This window comes from Monopterus albus, unplaced genomic scaffold (genome assembly GCF_001952655.1).
Source record: "Monopterus albus unplaced genomic scaffold, M_albus_1.0 scaffold288.1, whole genome shotgun sequence".
Taxonomy (NCBI): Eukaryota; Metazoa; Chordata; class Actinopteri; order Synbranchiformes; family Synbranchidae; genus Monopterus; species Monopterus albus.
In genome coordinates this window covers 903,435-924,384 of record NW_018128168.1, presented here as the reverse complement: position 1 = coordinate 924,384, position 20,950 = coordinate 903,435, and the positions used below count along the sequence as shown (strand labels likewise).

The 20,950-nt window shown below is 40.2% G+C and overlaps 2 protein-coding genes across 2 annotated transcripts; one reads left to right on the top strand and one right to left on the bottom strand.

Moving 5' to 3' along the window:
• Nucleotides 1-7: 7 nt before the first annotated feature.
• On the top strand, nt 8-6,183 carry rexo5 (RNA exonuclease 5). The gene is made up of 14 exons (XM_020622785.1): nt 8-73; nt 772-887; nt 999-1,137; nt 1,385-1,479; nt 1,566-1,668; nt 1,796-1,884; nt 2,440-2,548; nt 3,291-3,407; nt 3,496-3,633; nt 4,007-4,099; nt 4,191-4,491; nt 4,571-4,761; nt 5,407-5,516; nt 5,594-6,183. Exons 1-14 carry the CDS (start codon nt 8-10, stop codon nt 5,646-5,648), a joined length of 1,722 nt encoding a protein of 573 aa, XP_020478441.1. The 3' UTR covers nt 5,649-6,183.
• A 1,040-nt stretch (nt 6,184-7,223) lies between these two features.
• Nucleotides 7,224-16,778, bottom strand: parn (poly(A)-specific ribonuclease (deadenylation nuclease)). The gene is made up of 26 exons (XM_020622809.1): nt 16,669-16,778; nt 16,349-16,426; nt 16,159-16,238; nt 15,647-15,714; nt 15,153-15,234; nt 14,940-15,000; nt 13,727-13,895; nt 13,348-13,410; nt 13,224-13,262; nt 13,099-13,141; nt 12,934-13,014; nt 11,768-11,824; nt 11,501-11,578; nt 11,344-11,387; nt 11,195-11,237; nt 10,819-10,894; nt 10,624-10,734; nt 10,464-10,533; nt 10,322-10,377; nt 10,089-10,175; nt 9,925-9,999; nt 9,654-9,831; nt 9,412-9,542; nt 8,683-8,749; nt 8,436-8,596; nt 7,224-7,464 (listed from the first exon to the last, which is right to left on the bottom strand). Exons 1-26 carry the CDS (start codon nt 16,685-16,687, stop codon nt 7,418-7,420), a joined length of 2,064 nt encoding a protein of 687 aa, XP_020478465.1. The 5' UTR covers nt 16,688-16,778; the 3' UTR covers nt 7,224-7,417.
• Between the last annotated feature and the right edge of the window lie 4,172 nt (nt 16,779-20,950).

Genomic DNA, 20,950 nt, shown 5'->3' with positions numbered 1-20,950 from the left:
GTGGTTTATGTGCACAGACAGCGTTGACTGCGTGTTGGACAGCAGCCCTCTGTATGGACTTGACTGTGAGATGGTGAGATGCTGTCAATTATGCACTTAATTTCTACTTTCCATAGTCAAATCCATCCCAGATCTGCAGTTACACACCCAGATGTGTAGCAAATAGTCAGTACTTCAGTACTGTATATAGTACTGAGACAGATCCACATGATACACAGGTACCTTTACCATGATATTTTGTCTTGCATTGTATTCTAGATAAACTGACACCAATTTTACAATAGTTTCTCAACTATGATGTAGCATAATTTGGGTTATTAGCAATATGATTTTTATAGTATTATTGTTATTTTACAATAATATTATTTTTCTCAGTGGACTGTTTTGAGTTTTTCCAGCACATTCTGTCAGGTGATAGTGGAAAATCACTTGTATAAATGAGCTTTAAAGACAATGGCTCCTTTTAGACAGGTAAAAACATGACCAGAGCACCTCCTCTGGCCACAGCTGTCACTCTGCATAGATAACTGTATTCTGCCTGCCCACTGCTTTTCTAAAATCAGACCATAATCTAAACTGTGGATCAAGTGCCCTGATCTAAACATTTTCTTCATCAGTTGGTGCTTCCTTTGCAGTGTTGACTTTTTTCAGCCACTTTTTCTTACAGTAGCATCTCGTATGGTGATTTTATCACTTTTGTTGGCAAAGTGTCATGATCTTTCAGTGTCCCAGTTCCAAACTGTTCATTATTGTTTTAATCTTGTGTTTCAGTGTCTAACAGTAAAGGGAAATGAGTTGGCTCGTGTTTCTGTGGTGGATAGCGACGGGAACTGTGTGCTGGATGAGCTGGTGAAACCTCAGAACAGAATCCTCAACTACCTCACCAGGTACACACACAGATATATTCTGTTGTATTATTAATAACCAATATCACATTACTGTTTATAATTGTTAAAGTACATGTCTGTTGCCTACACTGCTGCGTGAACTTCTGATAGGTTCTCTGGGATCACCGCAGCCATATTGAAACCCATCACGACCACGCTGCGGGACGTTCAAGCAAAGCTCAGGGCGCTGTTGCCGTGGGATGCAGTTTTAGTTGGCCATTCACTCAACAATGACCTCATGGCTCTGAAAGTGAGTCAATACTGACATGTTGATATCTGCTTGCAACAACAAAAGAATTATGACGACAAGCTTGAGTATCGAGCGTGGTTTCCTCCTGCGTTTAGGAGTTTTTGAAGTAAAGCTTTGCGTACATAACTGCAGAAAAATTAGAAAGAAATGTTTAGTGAGACGAACTCTCTCCAGTTTTCTCTGTCTAGTCTCTTCTTAGGTTTTTTTTTCTTAGATTTTGACCTGTACTGTGTCTGTGTCCCTGCAGCTGATCCACCGGCATGTAATCGACACCTCGCTGCTGTACACGAGAGAGTTTGGACAGAAGTTTAAGCTCAAGGTCTTGGCCGAGACAGTGCTGAAGTAAGTAGTTTCTTTCTCCCTCGCCCTTTGTGTCTCTCTCTCCCCCACGGTGGCTAATGATTCAAATGTTCTACTTTTTTCCCCAGGCGGCAAATCCAAACTGAAGGGAAGAAAGGTCATAATCCCACTGAGGATGCTGTGGCGGCGCTGGAGCTAGCTCAGTACTTTATTAAAACAGGACCTCATCAGGTAGCTCATTGCCGTCTTGTGCATACACACACACACACACACACACACACACACACACACACACACACACACACACACACACACACACAAGTGGTACTGAGCTTTATCTGTGCTTGCTTTCTGTTAGGTTGTAGAGCGTCATCTGGAGGAGCTATGGGGACACAGAATAGTGGAGGAGTCCACGGACTGCACATCTGCCCCCACAGCAAGTCACAGGTACAGCCATTGGTACAATCTGTATACATCTTACTTCAGTCACTCAGACTATGTTCATACTAAGTTCTGGTGTTTTGTGTCCTCCATACTAAGCCAGCAATTTACACACCCAAAAACCGAACTTTGCAAAAACACTCTCCATGGTAGATCAGTACAAAAACACAACCTTCACATTTTAATTTGAGTTAGTGAAATTTAGCTTTAAAAATGACACAGAAAACGTTTCCAAAAATGATCCAAAAGCACTGTGGGTACACATTGTCTGCCTAGTTTGGTTCGGTTGACCGATAACTTTAATCCTTCTTTGCCTGAAATGTTCTTGTCAAAGGTCTGTGCTGTCTACAGAATCATTTCCACTACAGCCAGGGGTTTATAAGGTTTAATGCTTCCCTGAAAAGCCAAATGATAATGTATCTTCTATCATTAATAAAAGTGTAAAAATCCACAGCTTTGTTACTAACGGAACTAATTCTGTCCTTCATTCTCAGTCCGAAATCATTCCACATTCTGTTGCAGCTGGGTTTGACAGATTCTTCATCTTTCTTTGGGGCGCAGGTTTGCTGATGTACTGCTGACGCTCGGCCGCTCAGTGGCCTTTTCAGGAAAGCGTTCGGACATCAGTCTGGATCTGTCCTATCAGCAGTGGCATAACTCTGACAAAGAGGTGATACATTAGGTGCTTTGTACTCAGGACAAGGGCAGTCCAATGATTTGTGTGTTATTAGTTAAAAGTAGGTTTGTTCATCCATGAAAAGTTGTGTTTGTTCATTATTTTAACTTAGATGAAGATCAGGCCATATTTTAAGACAAATGTATCCATAGTTACAAATAATTCCAACTTGTGTTTTCTTGCCACTATATAAAATATTAGGATCCCTGTCTCCATTAACTTACAAAATGGTTCAAGGTATTGATGGAAAATCTTTCATGGCATTTTCACCTCATCCTAGTTCCTTTAATTGCATTCATAGATGAATCCCAGTTTCCTTATTTTATCGTTCCTCAGTCCTTGGAACCCGCAAGTCATTGTGGTCGGCTAAGATGAAGGGCGTCCCAAAGCTCTTATTTCTGCTGTGAGGAGTGAGGAGGCTGGGGTTTATGAGACGTCCTTTCCTCTCATCCTTTGTCTGAAGCATCCAATCACCAACTGATTTCAATAGAGGGCCACGTTGGTCCTTAAAAGACTTGACCAAAGGATGGTCTCATGTATCTTCGCTCCTCCAGGCAGCCTCCTCACTCCTCAGTCCATCAAGATGGCAGACTGGAAGGACATCTGAGTCTAGGGAGGAGTGACGAACGATCAAATATGGGAATTAGAAATTACCCTATGTCATGTCCTTTCTTCATTTCATCCTCAATCTCTTCTTCGTCTTCCTCCTCTGCAACTATATCTTCTCTTCCCTTAGGTGTTAGCCTCTTTCATGAGACAGACAAAGAGTCCGTTCCTCTCAGTTCTCCATTTCTCATCCCTCTCAGACCAGCTGAAGAGGTCTGTTCCTCATCCGGAGCAGCAATACCAGAGGGTGAGTCATTCATTCAGGGCTGTATAAATGTAAATGGTCTGACTGTTAGTTTAATCTTGTGTTCACTATGCGTGTATTTATCCTGCAGGTGTGTGCAAATCTTCGAGATATGTGTGTAGTGTTCGCTGGGCCGTTCCCTGCAGGTTTTCCTGAGAGAGACGTGAAGCGTCTGTTTAGTTGCTGTGGACCGGTTCAGAAAATCAAAATGCTGAACACGGCTGTCAGGGTATGCCTCACCTGCACTGTGATTTTTCATTTTGCATTTAATAAACAGCCATTTTATTTCTATCATAAATTGACCAAAGAGCAACTGAATACATCTTAAGACATGGTGATAATTACTTCCTGGTATTGTTTATTTATATGAGAGGGAAAAGTGATGACATGTATTTACTCCAGAATCTGTGAATTATTTCAAAACGTTTTTCTTATGGTTTCTGTGAAAGACAGTCAGGTCTCTGGCAGCAAGTAATGGATACGAGTACTTCTTCCACCACTGGTTAACAGTTATATTTTCTTCTGCTACTGTTAAACTAGAGCAGTTCACATTTTGTCCTCTCTCTTTATGTGCTCAGTTTTGTTTTTGTTTTTCTCTGCAGGTTCACGCAGAAGTAGAGTTTGAGCTGCTAGAAGGAGCTGTGCTGGCTTTAAACACTCTGAATGGACTTATTGTGCACGGGCAGTCTATCAAGGTAACTCTCCCATTTTCTTTGTCCCTTTGCTATGTATTCTCTTTCCATTACAGCTATAGTTATAGTGTGTTTGCTTGTGTGCATGTTCTAGGTCCAGAGACCTGTTTATGAGTCAGTGCTGGACCTAGATCTGACTCTTGATGCTTTGATGTGTGACGCTCTCAACACCAGTCACCTCTACACTGTTAAATTAAACCCCAGTATAGCTGAGTGCATCAAGATTTCTGCAAAGGCCAATGGACACATGTTAGATGCAAAGCATCTAGATCTCCTTACCACCAAGTCGAAACTGTCTGAGGAGACGATCAGAAAGACATTTGGTCACTTCGGTATGGTGGAGAGAATCATGTTGCCTGCCAAACCTGGAAAACACACAAGAGATGCATATATAAGTGAGTAAAAAGCTAGAGTCTCTTGGTGTGTTTATGGGTGTTGGCACAAAGATTGTTGATGTTTGTGTCTGGCTGACAGAGTTTGAGAGTTTAGAAGGCCAACGGGAAGCACTCACCTCTTCTGAAGATCTCTGGAAGGAGAACTACCTCATCTGTCCCTCTGTGACTCCGCTCCACTTGCCTTCGTGGGTTGCCATGACAACACCAGTGGCTACAGTAGATGCTGAGAGGGAAGACAATGAGAGGACCCACATGTACACCAGTCTTCAGGTAAGAAACCAGCTGGTTGTCACATATTCTTATAACCACTACGTTGACATATTGTGATTATAATTAATCTGGAGCAATACTGGATGTTTTTGTTTGTAGAAACATGAAGTTATTTTCAGTCAGCTTGTGCTTTACTGTCTATTTAACACGTTAGCCCTCAGTGTGCTAAGATAGGATTTAGGTATGTTTGTGTGTTATGTTAGCTTTTAGCTCAAACAGCTGAGCTTGGCAGCACCTTAGACTGATCAATGCTGAACAACTGTACAGCTGAGCCCGATTTGGATAACATCATGTGTCTTTTTCTCTGGAGCGATCCGCTGGCATTTTTGCCCCACTGTTGGTGAGGCTCTGAAGAATATTTGTCTGTCCAGTTTTTCATCTTGCCAGAAATGTTGTTTTCTGGTGCGTAATGACAGTAACAGCCACACGGGGCTGCTTGAACATCACAATTCAGTGGTTGTTCTGGCTTTCAGCTGCTGCCCTCTGTCCTATGTCACTACAGTTTTAAATAAAAATCTTACTGTGAAAACCTTTTATCTCAGACAAACATTATTGATAATTGAAGCTGAAGGATTGATAAAGGGTACATAAAGATTTACACATATTTTCTGTGATAATGAAAACTCCAGTATGTATTATCTACAGGACCAGGACATGGAGCATATGATGAGGAAGTTGGACCGCCGCCTGGGGAAGCTCTTCAGATCCCTCCCAGATGGCACCTTGTCCGTGGTTGTGCTGCTCGGACATACTAGGTGAGGACCCGCAGTGTCTGGGAAAACAGATACCAAGTTGTATACTCAAATATTTCTAAATCTCTTCTCTTCCCTAGTGCTTATGGCCACCATCATGGCTTGTGCTTTATGGAGGTCAAACAAGGGACTTGAGGAGAATGGTGATCCAGCTCTAGGAACAAGCAAAAACTTGCACAAACAAAATATATTCCACTCCAGGGATGCCTGGTCTTGTGTATAACCTGAAACCCCCCCAAAAAATCAATGAGGAAAGGAAAAGAATTTTAGATGCCACAATTTTTTTTTTAACAAAAAGACTCTAGCAGTATGATACACATCTGTTTCAAACATGTATATAAAAGCAAGTTAACTGCGGTTTTATAATATTTTTGTGACTTGGAACTGAACCTGTAAGTGTTTATTGCCTTTGGTTAAAAAAGAATTTTCAGAACAATAAACCTTCTGTGTGGTCATTGTTGGAAACTTGGCTTTCAGTTTTACTTGGTTTGACTTTTCACTGAAAATCAACAAAATCAGTGTTAGTGCAACTGAGGAAGTTGGACGAAGCACGGAAATCTGTGCAACACATGCTCAAGTATGGTCCGTTAGTCTTCCAGATACCATTTGTTCTACTGGAAGAAAATCAGATGGCAGGCTTATTCAGTCATTACAAACCATGAAGACTGTATCATACAGTGTCACATATGAGCTGAGCCATAATTGATATTATTAATGTTATTAGATCAGATATCACGACTTTTTTTTTTTTTTTTTTTTTTTTTTTTTTTTCTTTTTCTGTACAACCACAGAGATTTACTTAAAATAAAATAAGTAAACAGTCTAAAGTAAAAGCTCCAGAGCTCATTTTTGATGGAGGAAACTCTAATGTGATCACATACATTATATTTTGGTTTTACCATAACAGATCAATTTGAGTATTTCAGGGTCTACAGATTAATGAACTGTTACAGGGCAGTGACCCGTCTACGCAGAAAGGCCCTCGCTTAACAGAGGAAACAAGCAAAAGTAATAAGAAACATTCTTTAATTTTTTTCCTCTTTCAAAGGAAATATTTAAGAATTTTTAAACTTTCTTATACAAAATTGTATACGTCTTAACGTTTACAGCTTTTGCATCAGAACATACTTTGACACAGTTACAAAACACAAGAGTGTAAAGGAAAATTATTCTGTACAAAAAAAACAAAACAAAAAAACCAAGCACCTCTTATCAAGGGTCAAAATGCCACCAATAATAAATCACATTATTACTGATGAACTTATTTAGGTCTGATAAAACCAGTGGAGTTAACAGTACTCAATCTTTTTTTAAAATGGAAAAAATATATATAACTGACTCCATTAAAATACTAAATAACCCTGACATTTTAAACTACAGGGCCTGTCGAGTGGTATTTTATCTCACAATTTATGAAACTGATTCACAAGGACACAAAGACAGATTTTCCCCTCACATGCACAAACTCGCACTCACAAAAATAAGACTTGTTAGTGGCGACATATTATTCATATTGATGAATGATTCCAAAGTGACAGCATGGTTGTGGCGGCAGAATCCAGTCTGAGCACAGAATAAACGAACATTTGTGCTGTTTAGATTTTCAATATCTAGTGGTGGTGCATTTGTGTAAGTGTGTTTACTCAGAAGAGTTGCCTGCTCTTCTGGCAAAAGATCAAAATATGGCAGCTGCTGTTATGGCTTGTGTTCTCTTTCAGTAGTCCAGTCCAGTGGCTTAGCTGGTAGCTTAGGACACGGTATCCATAGCTGTTGAGTGAATGAATGAAAAATCAGGGCCTGCACCGCTTCGGACAACCTTACAGGAGACTGGCCCAAGTGCTTAGGACGAGAGTATGAGCAGGAGCCCAGCGTGGGACAGCGGCCCCTCCACTCCTCACCTCTCGCTACCAGACCTCTGGGACTTCAAACAGCGATGTTGTAGATTCAGCCGCTGTACAAGAGAAGGAGAGACAGGTTTGGTAAAGTCACTACATACCTTGTGTTCACTTTGGAGTCAGCTAAGTTGGCCTACTGAGTAATGCAGTTAATTTGCTTGGTGCTACAACATGTTCAAAGTCAGTGTTCATGATAAAACCACAAGCTTCTTGCCTGTACACTTGTCAACACAACATATAACTTTCTGTACATGAATGGACATAACATTTGGCTCTTTCAGGCTGGAGGAACTTTTTCATAGTTTTAGAAGTGTTGGATGAAACGCCCCCTTATGCGTCCGCATGACGGAAAGTGAGAATAATAGTAGTTCTTGATAGTTTTGAGGGACTTTCAGCTCCTATTTCAGGGTAGGTATTCTCCAAGCACAATAGAAACCATGACTGATTATTACATAATATTACATAATCAATAATAAATAACGCATGTTGACTGCAGCACCGCCAACTACCATTTTTTAAAAACCGTATTAGCCAGCCACGTAAACAGTAGCGATCAACAGCTATAACCAGCAGCATGGGGAGCTGCAGGCTGCCAACAGCAGCCTCTGCAGAGAGTTAGTGGCTCCTTATATAATTAACGTTAGCAACATATAAATAATGTACCAACAGGAAATTTAGACTTGGCCACAACTGCGTGTAGGTGTCACCGCGTGTCTACGCAGTGAAGGGGTTTATCGGTAAAATCTTACGTTATAAAAAGCATGTTTTTAATATGCATTCTAGGCAGATTAATAGTCATCAAACTCAAAGCTGAAAAACTTCAACTGGACTAGATTTCTAGCTTGAAGACATTTCACCACTCATCCAAGAGGCTTCATCAGTTCTTGGATGAGAGGTGAAACGTCTTCGACCTAAAAATCTGGTCCAGTTGATGTTTTCTAAGTTTTTCAGCTTACTATGACCTGGATGACTGAGAATCTGCACAGACATCAGACTCAAAAGGATTAACAAGCTGTGACTATCACACCTTCAGACTTCTTCTTCTTGTTCTTTTGACCTTTCCTCCCAAGGACTGATGGTGTTTGTTGCCAGATGACTGTCCCCTCAGCATTATTGGCTGGATCTGTGCCCTCAGGACTTTTCTCCTCATCAGGGACTGGACTAAACCGCACTGAATCTGATGAGTCACTGCGGGGCGCAGCAAGGATTAAGAGGCTTAAATCAAAGCAAACAGGATTACACTGACAGCATAAATGATCACTATATTTACTTACATTGTCTTTAGCCATCCCTCTGATGTCTTGCTCTCAACAGCTTCAGCATTTGACTGTCCAGTTGTATCTAAGAAACAGTGACAAGTGGAGCATGACAACCTGGATTAGCCTTCTTTAGATGGCATGCATACTTATCTGGTAAATCACAAAAAAGAAGAACAGATAGCAAAGTGAGGCTGAGAGAACCTTCAAGCTTGGGAGTGATCACAAAGCTTCAAAGGCCTCAAAAGCAAGACATGGTGGAAGAATAGCTCCTGACACAGGGCTAATGGCTGGTTATTGTTGAAGAAATCTTACAGAAGATTGGATACACACTGAGACTTCAAAAGTACCAATGGAAAAATGTATGCTCCAGGACAAAACAGTGACACTGGAATCTCTTAACAAGTGTAACATGTCTCTTAATGAAATGACATGACCCAAAACAAAATGCATCTGTTAGTTTACTTAGTCTCCTCAGTTTTAATGAGGATGCTGAAACATGAAGCAAGTGTGTGTGTGTGTGTGTGTACCATCGAGAATGCATCTGACCCGTCTGCCTTGGAGCAGAGGGACATTAATAAAGTATCAAATCTGACTAATTACTCAGTGTTGGTTGTGATGATTACTCACAATGCCACCTGCCCTCTCCCTCGGGGCACAATCTACATCCAAGTGCTTTCCTAAGGTAAAACGTGCGGCATGTTACCACACTACAGCTAGAAGGTTCACGTGCACATGTTTACACACCATCAGTTTTCATTTTCTTGCTGCATGTGCTATCTGGGTACAAGTAGTGACTCCAGCCATCTGTGATTAGGGCCTCCCTGCTGCCCCCATGCTCGCCCTGAACAGGACTGATGCTGCGTTTCCTCAAGCTCCTGGAGGAAACAAACCAAACCAAACAAATCCATATAAGCCTCCTGCATAGTTGTTGAAGCAGATAAAACCAAGAGTAATATGTTGAAAAAGGCCATTTAGCACAGGTGTACCTGGGATAGCCAAAACCACTTGAACAAGTAGAGGGGGTGTAGTGAGGCTTCACCCAGCTGTCCTCTCCCCAGGTTTTGGCCGTCTGGCTGGGCTTCTCCTTTTCCTGTTGCTTGCCCTGGATGTACTCTGCATAGGTCTGGATCCTGTAACTCTCTGCATAGCGGCTGGTGTTCATAGCTGCATGATGAGAAGAAGATGTTAAGAGATTGTGTCAACATTTTCTGTGCCAATGAGAGTTCAGTCTGGTGTGAGGAAGAACGTCAGACCCACCTATCTGTACCTGGTCTGTTTGACTTAGGGACACAAATGCTGATGTGTCATCTATCCATGAAACTTGGATGTTCCCTGGGCAGACAACAGAAGTAAAAAGGGCATGATGAAATATGGGTCATACCCGTTTGTAGACAGAATTAACATGCACAATAACGTCTTACCAAAGGCACTAAATAGCTGGTAGAGGTCACTGGTCTTCCATTCTTTTGGGAAGGTGACATACAGGACATGGTCTCTTTTCGGTTGCACTGTAGGAAGAAAAGAGATTAGCAGAAAAAAAAAAAAAAGTCAAAAAAGGTGAAGTAGAAATGTTTTTAGCCCTGTGGGGGTTTAAAAAAAAAAAAAAAATCCTTACTGCAGCTTTAGGTACGTCAAAATATTGTATTTCACTCACAATCTGGTCCTGTGATGTTGAGGTAGGGAATATCGATTATCCTCATTAGAAAAAGCCTTGAGAACAGAAAGTAGAATGACTATAGGGGCTTTTTAAGCATTTAATGAAGGAGGGTAGCAAATTAATTAACAGCAGTGCTTACTTGTTAAAGAAAGGCTCAATGAGTTTGGACCGAGCTGAGATGTAAGCTTTCGGTGGAGTCAAAAAGGAACCTGTGACAAATTGAAACACACCAAGTGAGACGATATGTATTTAAGAGACATCTGTTATTGCCAAAAAGGACCAGCGTGGTCATGTGTTACCCAGGTAGTTGGCCATGGAGATGAAACAGAGGCCAGTGATGTAGGCATCATACCCTGCCTCATGGAGCTGCTCCTGGGCTGTGTCGTAACTGGGGAACCCCTCGGCGGTTTCTAGAAAGGTACAGAGAAGAGACACCGTCAGCAGGACTGTACAGGGTGAGAGGATTTCATTTTCACGCTCATGTACTTACTCACCAACTTGAGGTGACTTGAAGGGGGTCTCCTTCAACTGTTTTTCCAGCTCTGCCAGAGATGTGTTAGTAATCAGCTCCTAGAAGACGAAAGGCAAAAAGCAATTTGTTGATGTAATAATCACAACATGCCGATTTGCTGAAGTTACACTGTTAGCCCACAATCATACTTTATTAAATAATGGTGTTTAAAAAGGCTCCAGTTGAAATCATGATCAACTTCACTGGTAAAGTGTGTCAACACAATAAATCCGATAGGGCTTCATAGTAGCTCTCAACACAATTATACACTGCAGGGAACAAATGTACAGGATGACAGACTTACAGCGACATAAGATCCCAGTCACTGGTATTTTAAAGCACTGAAGCAGATAATTTACCTTAAAGGGCTGTGTGGAAGCCATCAACTTTGTGTCCAGAAGTCTAGGTGAACAGAAAACAAAATGCAATGAACAACAAAGAGCAGAGAAAAGCATCAAAAAGCAGCTGTTGTGAAGACAAGAACACAAGCATAGAAAAAGAGTGGTACCTGGGGAAGACACACATTGTGACCTCTTTAAAGTCTTGAAGATCCTGGAGAAAAGGGCATTAACATAAATTATGCATCCAGTCACATTATTTAGCTTTAAACTGCTATTTCATGCCAAAAAGGCTCCACATTCAAAAACTCCATTGCGAGTACATACCTCTGGCAGAGCGCAGTAGAACTGGTGGATGGTGTGCATCACATCCAGCAGCATGTTGTGGCCAACCACAAGTTTACCCTGCAAGTCAGATGAAATGGTTTAACAACTACAATGCCGTGAATCAGCTGGAAAGATGAGTCATATAGTTCAAGAAACAGCTTTCCTGATTCCTGACTGTCTGTACTATGCAGTAGACTAGTCACTGTTTTCTGTGTCATTCGTGAAACAAGGAGAAGTACGTCAACAGAAACGCAGAGGTTGACTCACAGATTTAGAGACAGCATGAATGACCCTGGAGAAACCAACTGCATCATTTAGCTCCTCCTGTTGAAGGCAGACGTGTGGGACAAAAACATGATGTAGTCAGAAAGTAGTGCGTTCTCTAGAGATAGCAAAAACTCATGGTACGGTACTGTCACTATAGAAAGTATATAACATTTATCACAATATTAAAAATATATATATATTCTGGGGGAAAAAAAAAACAACCTTTCCAAAATAAATTTTCCTTTTAACTGAAAGTGTTCATGCTTTCCTTCTGTATTAAAAGTATCCAGCCATGACTTTTCACTGGCATTGAATGACTGAACTGTTTGCACAATTGCAAAACAAAAAAGTGTAGTCAGTAGCAGTACTTTTATATAAATAAAATAATATTGTATTGCAGCAGCTGGATCTTGCAGTGGAGCAGTGTTTTTCGTACCCCCTATGCAGGTTTAACTCTCCCGGGTTCTGTGTCACCAGACCAGTTGACGTGGGTACCCCTCCAACCTCTGGTGGCAGCAGTGAGCAAACTGCTGCTTAATGCACCAGAACGAGCAGAAGAGGGCAAACTACACTTGGGACAAGCCAGATAATGGCAAGATTTGTGCTTTGCTGCAGGTGTTTTTCCAAAATATCATGGCCAACTTTTTCAAAAGAAAAGACTTTAAGACTGGTTTTACATATGTGTGCCCCGTTTGTTTGCTCATCTTCATTCAAGTGTTGCACACAGCCATTTCCCAACTGTTTCTGTGAGATGTATCCAGGAATGATTCAGTTCTAAAAAGGGCTATGCTTCCTTCGTCTACTGGTATTTGCAAACTGTACAGTGTTAGTCAGTTTCCAGCTGTGTTGTTTTTTTGAGAGGGGACAAGTGAAACGTTACCACTTAATAGCTGTAAAAGCCGACTATGGAGCATCTGCTAAGTTCTGTGACATGAATGCAGTTATACTAGCAAAATAACCTTATGTAATACCCTGGTGGATACCGTCACAGTCCCACGATGGTATTGAGACTTTTCTATCACAACATAGTGTAATTACAAATAGTTACATTCTTAGTATTTTCCTTAACTACATTGCACAGAAGATTTGAGGCAAATGCAAGCATTTCTACATGTAATACAAAGTGTGACTGGAATATCTGAGAGCATTCTCAAGCCCCAACTCACCTGCTCTCTCTCCAGCTTCAGCTGTTCCTTCCTCTTCCTCTCCTCCTCATCTACTTTGCTGACCTGAATGTATCGCTCTTTCTGCATACAAATGCAACTCTCATCCATAATTGCCCACAGAACAAAACAGGAGGCAGGAGAAGTTCAAATAAAACATGTTCTAACCTTTTCTGTTTCCATGGTTTCCACATGAAGACCCTTGGGAAACCTGCAAGAGAAAGAAAAATGTTTCATGTTCAATGCACCAACACAATGACAACAATAATAGCAAAGTGTTAAGTAACACTCACTTCCAGTTCAGTGTCTGGTATATCAGCTTCCTCTGAAATCTGTTAAGTAGATATAAAGACAGAATGTACATGAGAAATCCACATTCAGCGTAGTTGTGGTATAACGAAAGAAGAGCCGGATTACCCAGTACATGGCTCCAAGTCCAAAGTTTTCTCCGAGCTAGTGAAAAGGGCCTCAACCTTCCCCCTGTAGAGAAAAATGTAGATGAAATTATCAAAAAATAAAGGGCCAGATATGAACATAGTTTTGCATTAAACAAAACAAAACAAATAAACAAAGCTGTCCAATGATGAGGCCTCCTTTCTGTTGGCAATGCCCAATATGGGATATACTGGAGAGGTAACCAGGGGACAAGCCACCGCAGCTGCAGCTTATATCAGTATGAAAGAACTAAACTGCTGCCACCATGCACAGAATCAATCTCCGTCCTCATACACAACCCCGGCAGCTCTTTCAATCTGTTAAAAAGAGAAGAATACTCCACATGTACTATAATACTCACACCACCCTGTTGATGAAGTCTTTGTGCTCCTCAGGTACATGTGCAGAGCATTTGGAGGAGGATGGAGAGATGTATGATGGGGTCCCCACACCGTTGGCATGTTGGTTCCTTCTTTCCTCTGTCTGCTCCCTCAGCTGAACTTCCTCTTCTTGATTTAGGTATGGGATTCCTACGAGATGCATAACAGTCAAAATTTTACCTCTTTTACTTGGGCAGTGACCTTGAAATCTGTGGCTGTGCTCCCCACTGACCACCCCAGAACAGCTGCAAATCTAAACGTACTTAATTGCATTTTTAAGCTACTCATTGTTGTCACCAGCATCCCCATAACTGGGAAAAGGTATAAGGAAACAAGTGAATCAGGTTGTGTTGCAGGTTCTGTTAAGGCTGTATAATCTTTGTAATTTTGCATGGCATCGTGGAGTGGTGATACCCAGACCGAGCCCAAAGGGACCCGTCAGACCCAAGGGTTTGGGGACAAATTTAGAAATTATGTTCTGGTTCAGGTCAGGTTCGGACATATAGGTCAAACTACGGGTTAGACGACTGGAGCGCTCAAATGTCTGCTCTGTTCAGTGATAAAGGGGACAACACCGTACAATCAACTATGTGGGGCTTGGGTCAAGTCTGGACATTGTACACTATAAGCTCACTGGGTCAGGGTCTGTTTCGGACACCACACTCTCGGGTACAGGTCAGGTTTGTACAGAAATATGCATCCCGATCCATGCTCTACATTATGTACATCGAAGTAGACTATAAAAGTAAGCTATGTTTCTACAAAGGCTAGCTTAATAATCAGACTCAACTGGCATTTCATTTTAACAGAGGTCAGGAAACAAAAGAGCACTTTGACAATACCAATGAGTCAACTGTTCCAGTACTGGGGACGAAGACAACTTTTCTTATTAAACACCGAGGCTGGGTAATGTTCAAAATTCCTAACTAGTGGTGGAAAAAACAATCTGAGTGGCAGAACTGATCTGAAAATTATTTCCTTTCCAACTTCAAACATTTTTCTACAGAAACACTCAAATGAATGATATTAGCAACACTTTATAAATATGATATCATCTTAAAAATGCACAACTGCAGTATGAAAACAGAAAAGGAGGAAGTGACTAAGCATTCACTACTGCTTCTTATGTGGGAATTCAATCTGTGGCAGACATACACTGAGGCTACTCAACATGTCATGTTGTATTCCACTCACCATGACAGAACACCTTGTTGAAATCAAATCCCTGACTGGCCAGAAAGTCAATACTGGAACTCTGAAATGACAAACACATTCTTCCATTTCCATTCTATTTTTACTGACTCCTCACAAAAAGTCAATGCTTACATAATCTTCACAGCTGACCAAGCAAATTTAGGCACATTATTTTAATCTTAGCTGCTCAAAAACAAGAATCCAGTGACTTACTTGGCAGATGAACTTTATGTCAGGGGAGGTCCTGTTGAATGGTTTTGGGAATATATAAAAATTAAAAGGCTTCGTAATATACCTGCAGAGACGTGATAAGAGGAAACGGACACATGAGGATTAGTGAAGCCATTTGAATTGCAATGATTTTTTTTTTTTTTTTAATTATAGCCTGTGTGCAAGTCAGACAAAAGCAGGATCAAATCATATTAATACCTACGTGACATATGTTTTCCCATAAATCCTAACAATAAATCACTTGGTACACAGTAGGTGTTCTGGGGCCACGGTGCAGCTGCCTGCCTACTAATTCAGGAGATGGCATAAGAACTGCTTATTTTACATAACACAAACAAATTTAACTTGTCCAGGTGCTGTGTCACAAGATTTTAATATGAGATGACAATGTTGGGAGTCCTTTGGGAGACAGTGCATCTTGTCCCAGAATATCAAGGTCAAAATTGAAGTTCTGGATTTAAGCAGATATCACTCACTTTGACTTTGTCTGGTCGTACTTGAAAGTACATAATCCAAACTGGAACAGCAGAAAATCCATGGAATGCTGGTGGACAGAAACAAATAGTGTAAATGAGGTATACAATAAACCTGACACACTCAAATTGTTGTAGGACCACAGAGGGGAACTAGAATCCATTGGATCCTCATCTTTGTGTCTGTGCTCCTCCAGGGCTTTCATGGTGCAGTGGAGGCCATGTGCCTGTGGTCCTATCTGCTTGGCAGTTATCTGCAAGTTGCTCAACATCCTCGATCCATTATGTCTTGCCAATTGCCCATAGTGTCAATATTTACTGCATGTTTGTCTGCCCTAGAAGACCGATCTGTCATCTGTTGGTCTCCCTGTGGGTTCTTTCATATTTTTCCACCTTAAAGATTTTGTTTATATCCAACTCGAGGGGCCAAGGACAGTGTTGTGTACGCTACAGACTGCAAAGGGAAAAATTATGATTTGACTGGAGGTGTGCAATAACTAACCAACTGTGCTGACCTTTTTAAGCTTGGTGTATCGTTCCTCTGGAGTGTCCAGCCCGTTGGTTAGTGCACTGACATTAGGACCGTCGCTTATCCCTAAAAAGACAAAGCACATGTCACATTTGAAATACACAGTGTTGTCTTTCTCATCTCCATTCATGTTAAAAAAAAAAAAAAAAAAAAAGGTCTTAACGTTACACTTTTACCTGAAAATTCTCCATCGATAGCAAGAAAGTCAGCCTCCTCTATGGCGCTGTACACAGTATTTAAACAGTCTTTATAATCTGGAAAAAGAAAAAGTGCATTAATAGTGGTTTGCTAGCGTAATGCAGAAGGAGTGCTAGCCAGCAGGGGAGCACGTAAACCCAAGCTAGCTGGGTTGTTAGCTAGCTAGCAGCACAAACACGAACGAATTAAAGATCATTGTTCAATATAAATAAACGTTAAGCCACAACTCCGTTGTTCTTTTTCATAATGTATATGGCGAAGAAAACTACAACTATGCAAAATGTAGCTAGGTACCTACTTTTTCGTGTCACCTCCATCCCTGCACAATGACTGAACCCGACTGACAGCTAACGTTAGCTCCCCTCCGTCAACTCGCCTTTTAACCGCTTTACAAGCGCTTCCGGGGCCGTAGCTTCAGGTCGATCCATCGCTGTGAACACCCGCTGTTTTTGTGTAAGCTATTTCTTTAGCGTTTCAGTGGGAAAAGGTTGCGTTTCAGATGTACGATGCCATTCATTATGATAAATAACGTTACAAGCAAGTTATTTGTTATATCAACAAATGTATATTATATATAACCATATAATATATTACCATATTGCTGGATTATATTATTGATGCATTATTGTGTTCATAACACGTAAGGTTGCACCTAGTAAAAGTGGACTTTATGTTAAATAGCCTAATTTATACAATTATAATAATATCAGTTACTGCTGCTGCTGCTACTACTACGCCTGTGTGATCAGTAAAGTGTTATATTTATTATGTATTGTTTTCTTCATCAGATTCTGAAAAGTAACTAGTAAATGAAGTTATCAAATAAATATTTAATGCAGTAAAAAAAAAAGTACAATATTTGCCCCTAAAATGTAGTGGAGTCAAAGTATAATCGATCAGAATATGAAAATACTCAAGTAAAGTACAGATAGCCTGCATCAAAATTGTAATTAAGTACAGTACTTGGTTACTTTTCACCATGGCATGCAGTACTGTACTTAAGTACAAATTTGAGGTACTTTTACATTATTTGGGTCTTTTCTTGTCAATAGGGAAACATGGTTCATGAAAGTATTCTATTTCACAACTCCACATTTACCTGACAGCTTTACAAATTAACATTGTTGCATACAAAACCTATGAACATCCTAAAATATGATGCTTTGTTAAGGGTTGATAAGAAGGTATAACTAATTTGCCACTCTTTCAGATAAACTAACAGAGAATGGTAGTTTTTATATATTTAACATTCAGCTACTTTGATCGACACTAGGGCAAAAAAACATGATGGATAAAATGCTATTTGTCTAACGTTCTAACAACATCCACATAAGGCTGGTTTGTGGATCCTACTTTAATTCATGATTGTATCTGCTACTGATGTGTTGTAAGGTAGTGTCACTGAAGACAACCTGACAGTGCTGCTGCACAAAATGGTGCCTGCAATTATTATCTACAATTTGTACCGTATGATGAATATAAAAAAGTCTTTTTCAGGAGAAAATGTCTTCATGTTGAAACCTCTTCCCTGATTTCACGGTGAAAGCAGGGAAGAGGTGTTCTCTCAATTGAAATGCAAAGATGACATTTCAAAAAAGTACAGACAGAAAGTTTTTGTTCTTTTGTTCTTTCTTTCTTTATTGAAGGGAAAGAAGAAAAGGGTTCAGCGTTTTATGACTAATGTGTTTTCCGGAGGCGTAAAACTGCAAAACTACAATATATATTTTTTGACAGGATTGTATGCATATGGAATACAAAGAGTAGTCTTCAGAGCAGCAGAACTATATACGGCCCTATGCTAAGGCAACAATAGATGACTATGTGTGCGAATGAGCTTCATTTTGTAAGGCTTGGTTTGTAGAGGTTTATTATCATGTGGGCTTGGATGTACATGGGCTATATACTCACTCTAGATTATATTTTTAAGATAACAACAAGCAGAGGAGAAAATAATTACAACTGAGATCCAAGCCTCCAGATAAAAGCATCTCAACTCAGAACAAATATCTAAAAAAACGAAGGTGGAGGAAGTTAACATCAGGATGACAAGCAAACTCACATGGAAAAAACAGAATACAGCACATGATGACACATACTTACATAAGTAATAAATGACAAGGCAAATTAAACACATTTAATTAAATATGGTTGATAGGTAGAAGTTAGTGAGAGGGAGCATGTGTGTGCGTTGGTGTGTGCTGATTTTCAACGGTGGGCACCCAAATTACAGTTAGAATGCCTTTTTTTTTGAATGCCCTTTAAGGTGTCATTTCAGATTTCTTGTTTTTAATGTTCCCACACACACACACGCACACATACTCAGCAGCACATTGATGAAATCTGTGATTGTATTTCTGAAAAACTGCAAACACACTCAGTCAGCATTCCCCAGCTTGGAAACAAATGTAAGTCTTAATGTAATGTGGTTTTAAGGTCTGTCACACATGCAAACAGCAATGTCACCTCTAACGGTTGAAATAAACCTGATTGAGTTTCCACATTTCTGTATAAAGCTACCTTCAAAAATGTGTGTATACTCTGTTCACCATGAGTGAGCTGTTCTGGACAGTGAGTCAGTGATAACACACTCACTCTGCCTTGACTCCGCCTGTTCTCTATCAATCTCAGGAAATGGATTTCTCTAAATGACTCTTGTTCTTTGGTGAGTAGGCATGTATAACACTGAGAAAACTTGAACACATTTTAAACTTTTGAGACAGTTTATACCTTTAACAGACTTTGAAGACTGACCTACATGCCCACACCATGCGCTCAGTTGGCAGTTTATTAGGTATACCCAACTGAAGCTAATGCAGTTTAATACAACAGCCCTGCAATAAATCCTTATTCAGAAAGGTGACCATTTAAGATTTTTGTTCAGACTGTTTTAGAGAAGTGTTGATTCAACTCTCTGATCATTTTGGAGGATATAGTTTAACTTGCTGTTGAACTGTACTGCATTATACCGAGAGATGTTCATGTTATTTAGCCTAGCCTCATTAATATAAATGAAGTGTTTCTATAAATAATAAAATCTCCTGTCAAGTGTAACTCCTAATCTCAGCTACTGAGCTGGTTTGATTGTTTTCCAACCAGGGAATACTATCTGGTTTGAGGGTCTAAGGACAGAGGGTGTCATACAGTATGTCCCACAGATTGTAAAGCCCCTTGAGGCAAATTTGTTGTTTGTGATATTAGGCTATAGCTAAATAAACTCTGACTTGACTTGCCATTGGTGAGCACAACGTCACACCTACAGTATTTGAATTGTTGACCCAAAAAAAACAAAAAACAAAACTGAAGACATGGACAGTGAGGTCTGGTTGCTGCCTAACATTTTACCACGATATCAAAATATTTAAAATTTTAAACATAGATTTTGACATAGGGCTGTATAGGCTTACAAGATCCATTAGTAATCACCACTTTAAGATCCCTGATTAAAATTCATCGTCTTGGCCTGTAGGAAAGGCAGCTGATCAGAAAAGAACTAGAAAAGCTGCAGTTATATACCAATAAAAAGATGATTAGGTTTCTAAGCTGCATAGTCTCTATGTTTAGTTCGTGTCCAGGCAGGTTGTTCAGTCACAGAGAGGACCCTTCAGAACCAGACTGATCGAATCTTGACAAACTGATAATGAAACAGAAAAGTCAGGGAAAGAATGTCAGCGAAACCTCGTGCTCTCGGTACTAGTAAATCAGTAGAAAGTCAAATGCTCTGTTACGTTGCCTATGTGTCCATACCATGAACAGGACAAGCAGTTTCAACAGTTTTTAGACTGATTTTTGAGGTGAACATGCAACAGCACAACCGTTTTATATGAATAAAGAGGTAGTTGTTGGTAGTACTGCTGGTTTGAGTTGTTATTTAGACTTGGGGTGTATATAAACCCCTCAAAGTGTATTACCTAGACCTAGAACTGTGATGTAAGTTTGGGATTCCTTCAGAGCTTCATGCTTGGTCTTTGTAAATCACAATGTCTCCCCGTCATTACGATGCCTGGAATTGTGAAGTATAACGTGTGAAACAGCAACTAATAATGTTGCACTATTCACCTGAGCACAGGTAAAATACTTAAGGCAGATTTGAATTTCAGACACATCATTATGCAGCCTGCATTCCCCCTGGTTTAATTTTCTATAACACAGTCAGCCAGTGTGTCAGAAGCTTTTAGCAGTGTTCTTATTTTGCCTTTGTCATTCACATTATATCTTTTACAATCAAAAGCAGCACTTTCTGCAAAACATGTACTTTTACATTTGATACTTTGTCAGTTTAGCTAGGAGTAGGACTTTCACATGTAATGGAGTATTTCGACATTGTAGTGCAGGTACTGGTACTTGACTAAAGGATCTGAATACCTCCTCCACCACTGGATGCTATAATATAACTCTTAATCTAATTCTATTATAGTTATTACATTGAAAAAATAGGCTAAATGCTGCACAATTTTTCAAACCCGACCTTCTTTATACACTCCTTTGTATTGTTTTGCTACTTTCTTTAATAGAACTTTGTCCAATTTTTTTTTTTTGCGGTGACATCTAAATCCATTTTTACACCTGAACTCTGAAGGCAA

Coding starts and splice junctions, on each gene's coding strand:
- parn (XM_020622809.1), bottom strand. Junction 15,715..16,158: donor GATACACCAAGCTTAAAAAG/GTCAGCACAGTT, acceptor TCTGTCCACCAG/CATTCCATGGATTTTCTGCT. Junction 11,825..12,933: donor TGAAGCTGGAGAGAGAGCAG/GTGAGTTGGGGC, acceptor TGCCTTCAACAG/GAGGAGCTAAATGATGCAGT.
- rexo5 (XM_020622785.1), top strand. CDS start 8: ATGTGCACAGACAGCGTTGACTGCGTGTTGGACAGCAGCCCTCTGTAT. Junction 888..998: donor ATCCTCAACTACCTCACCAG/GTACACACACAG, acceptor AACTTCTGATAG/GTTCTCTGGGATCACCGCAG. Junction 1,138..1,384: donor ATGACCTCATGGCTCTGAAA/GTGAGTCAATAC, acceptor GTGTCCCTGCAG/CTGATCCACCGGCATGTAAT.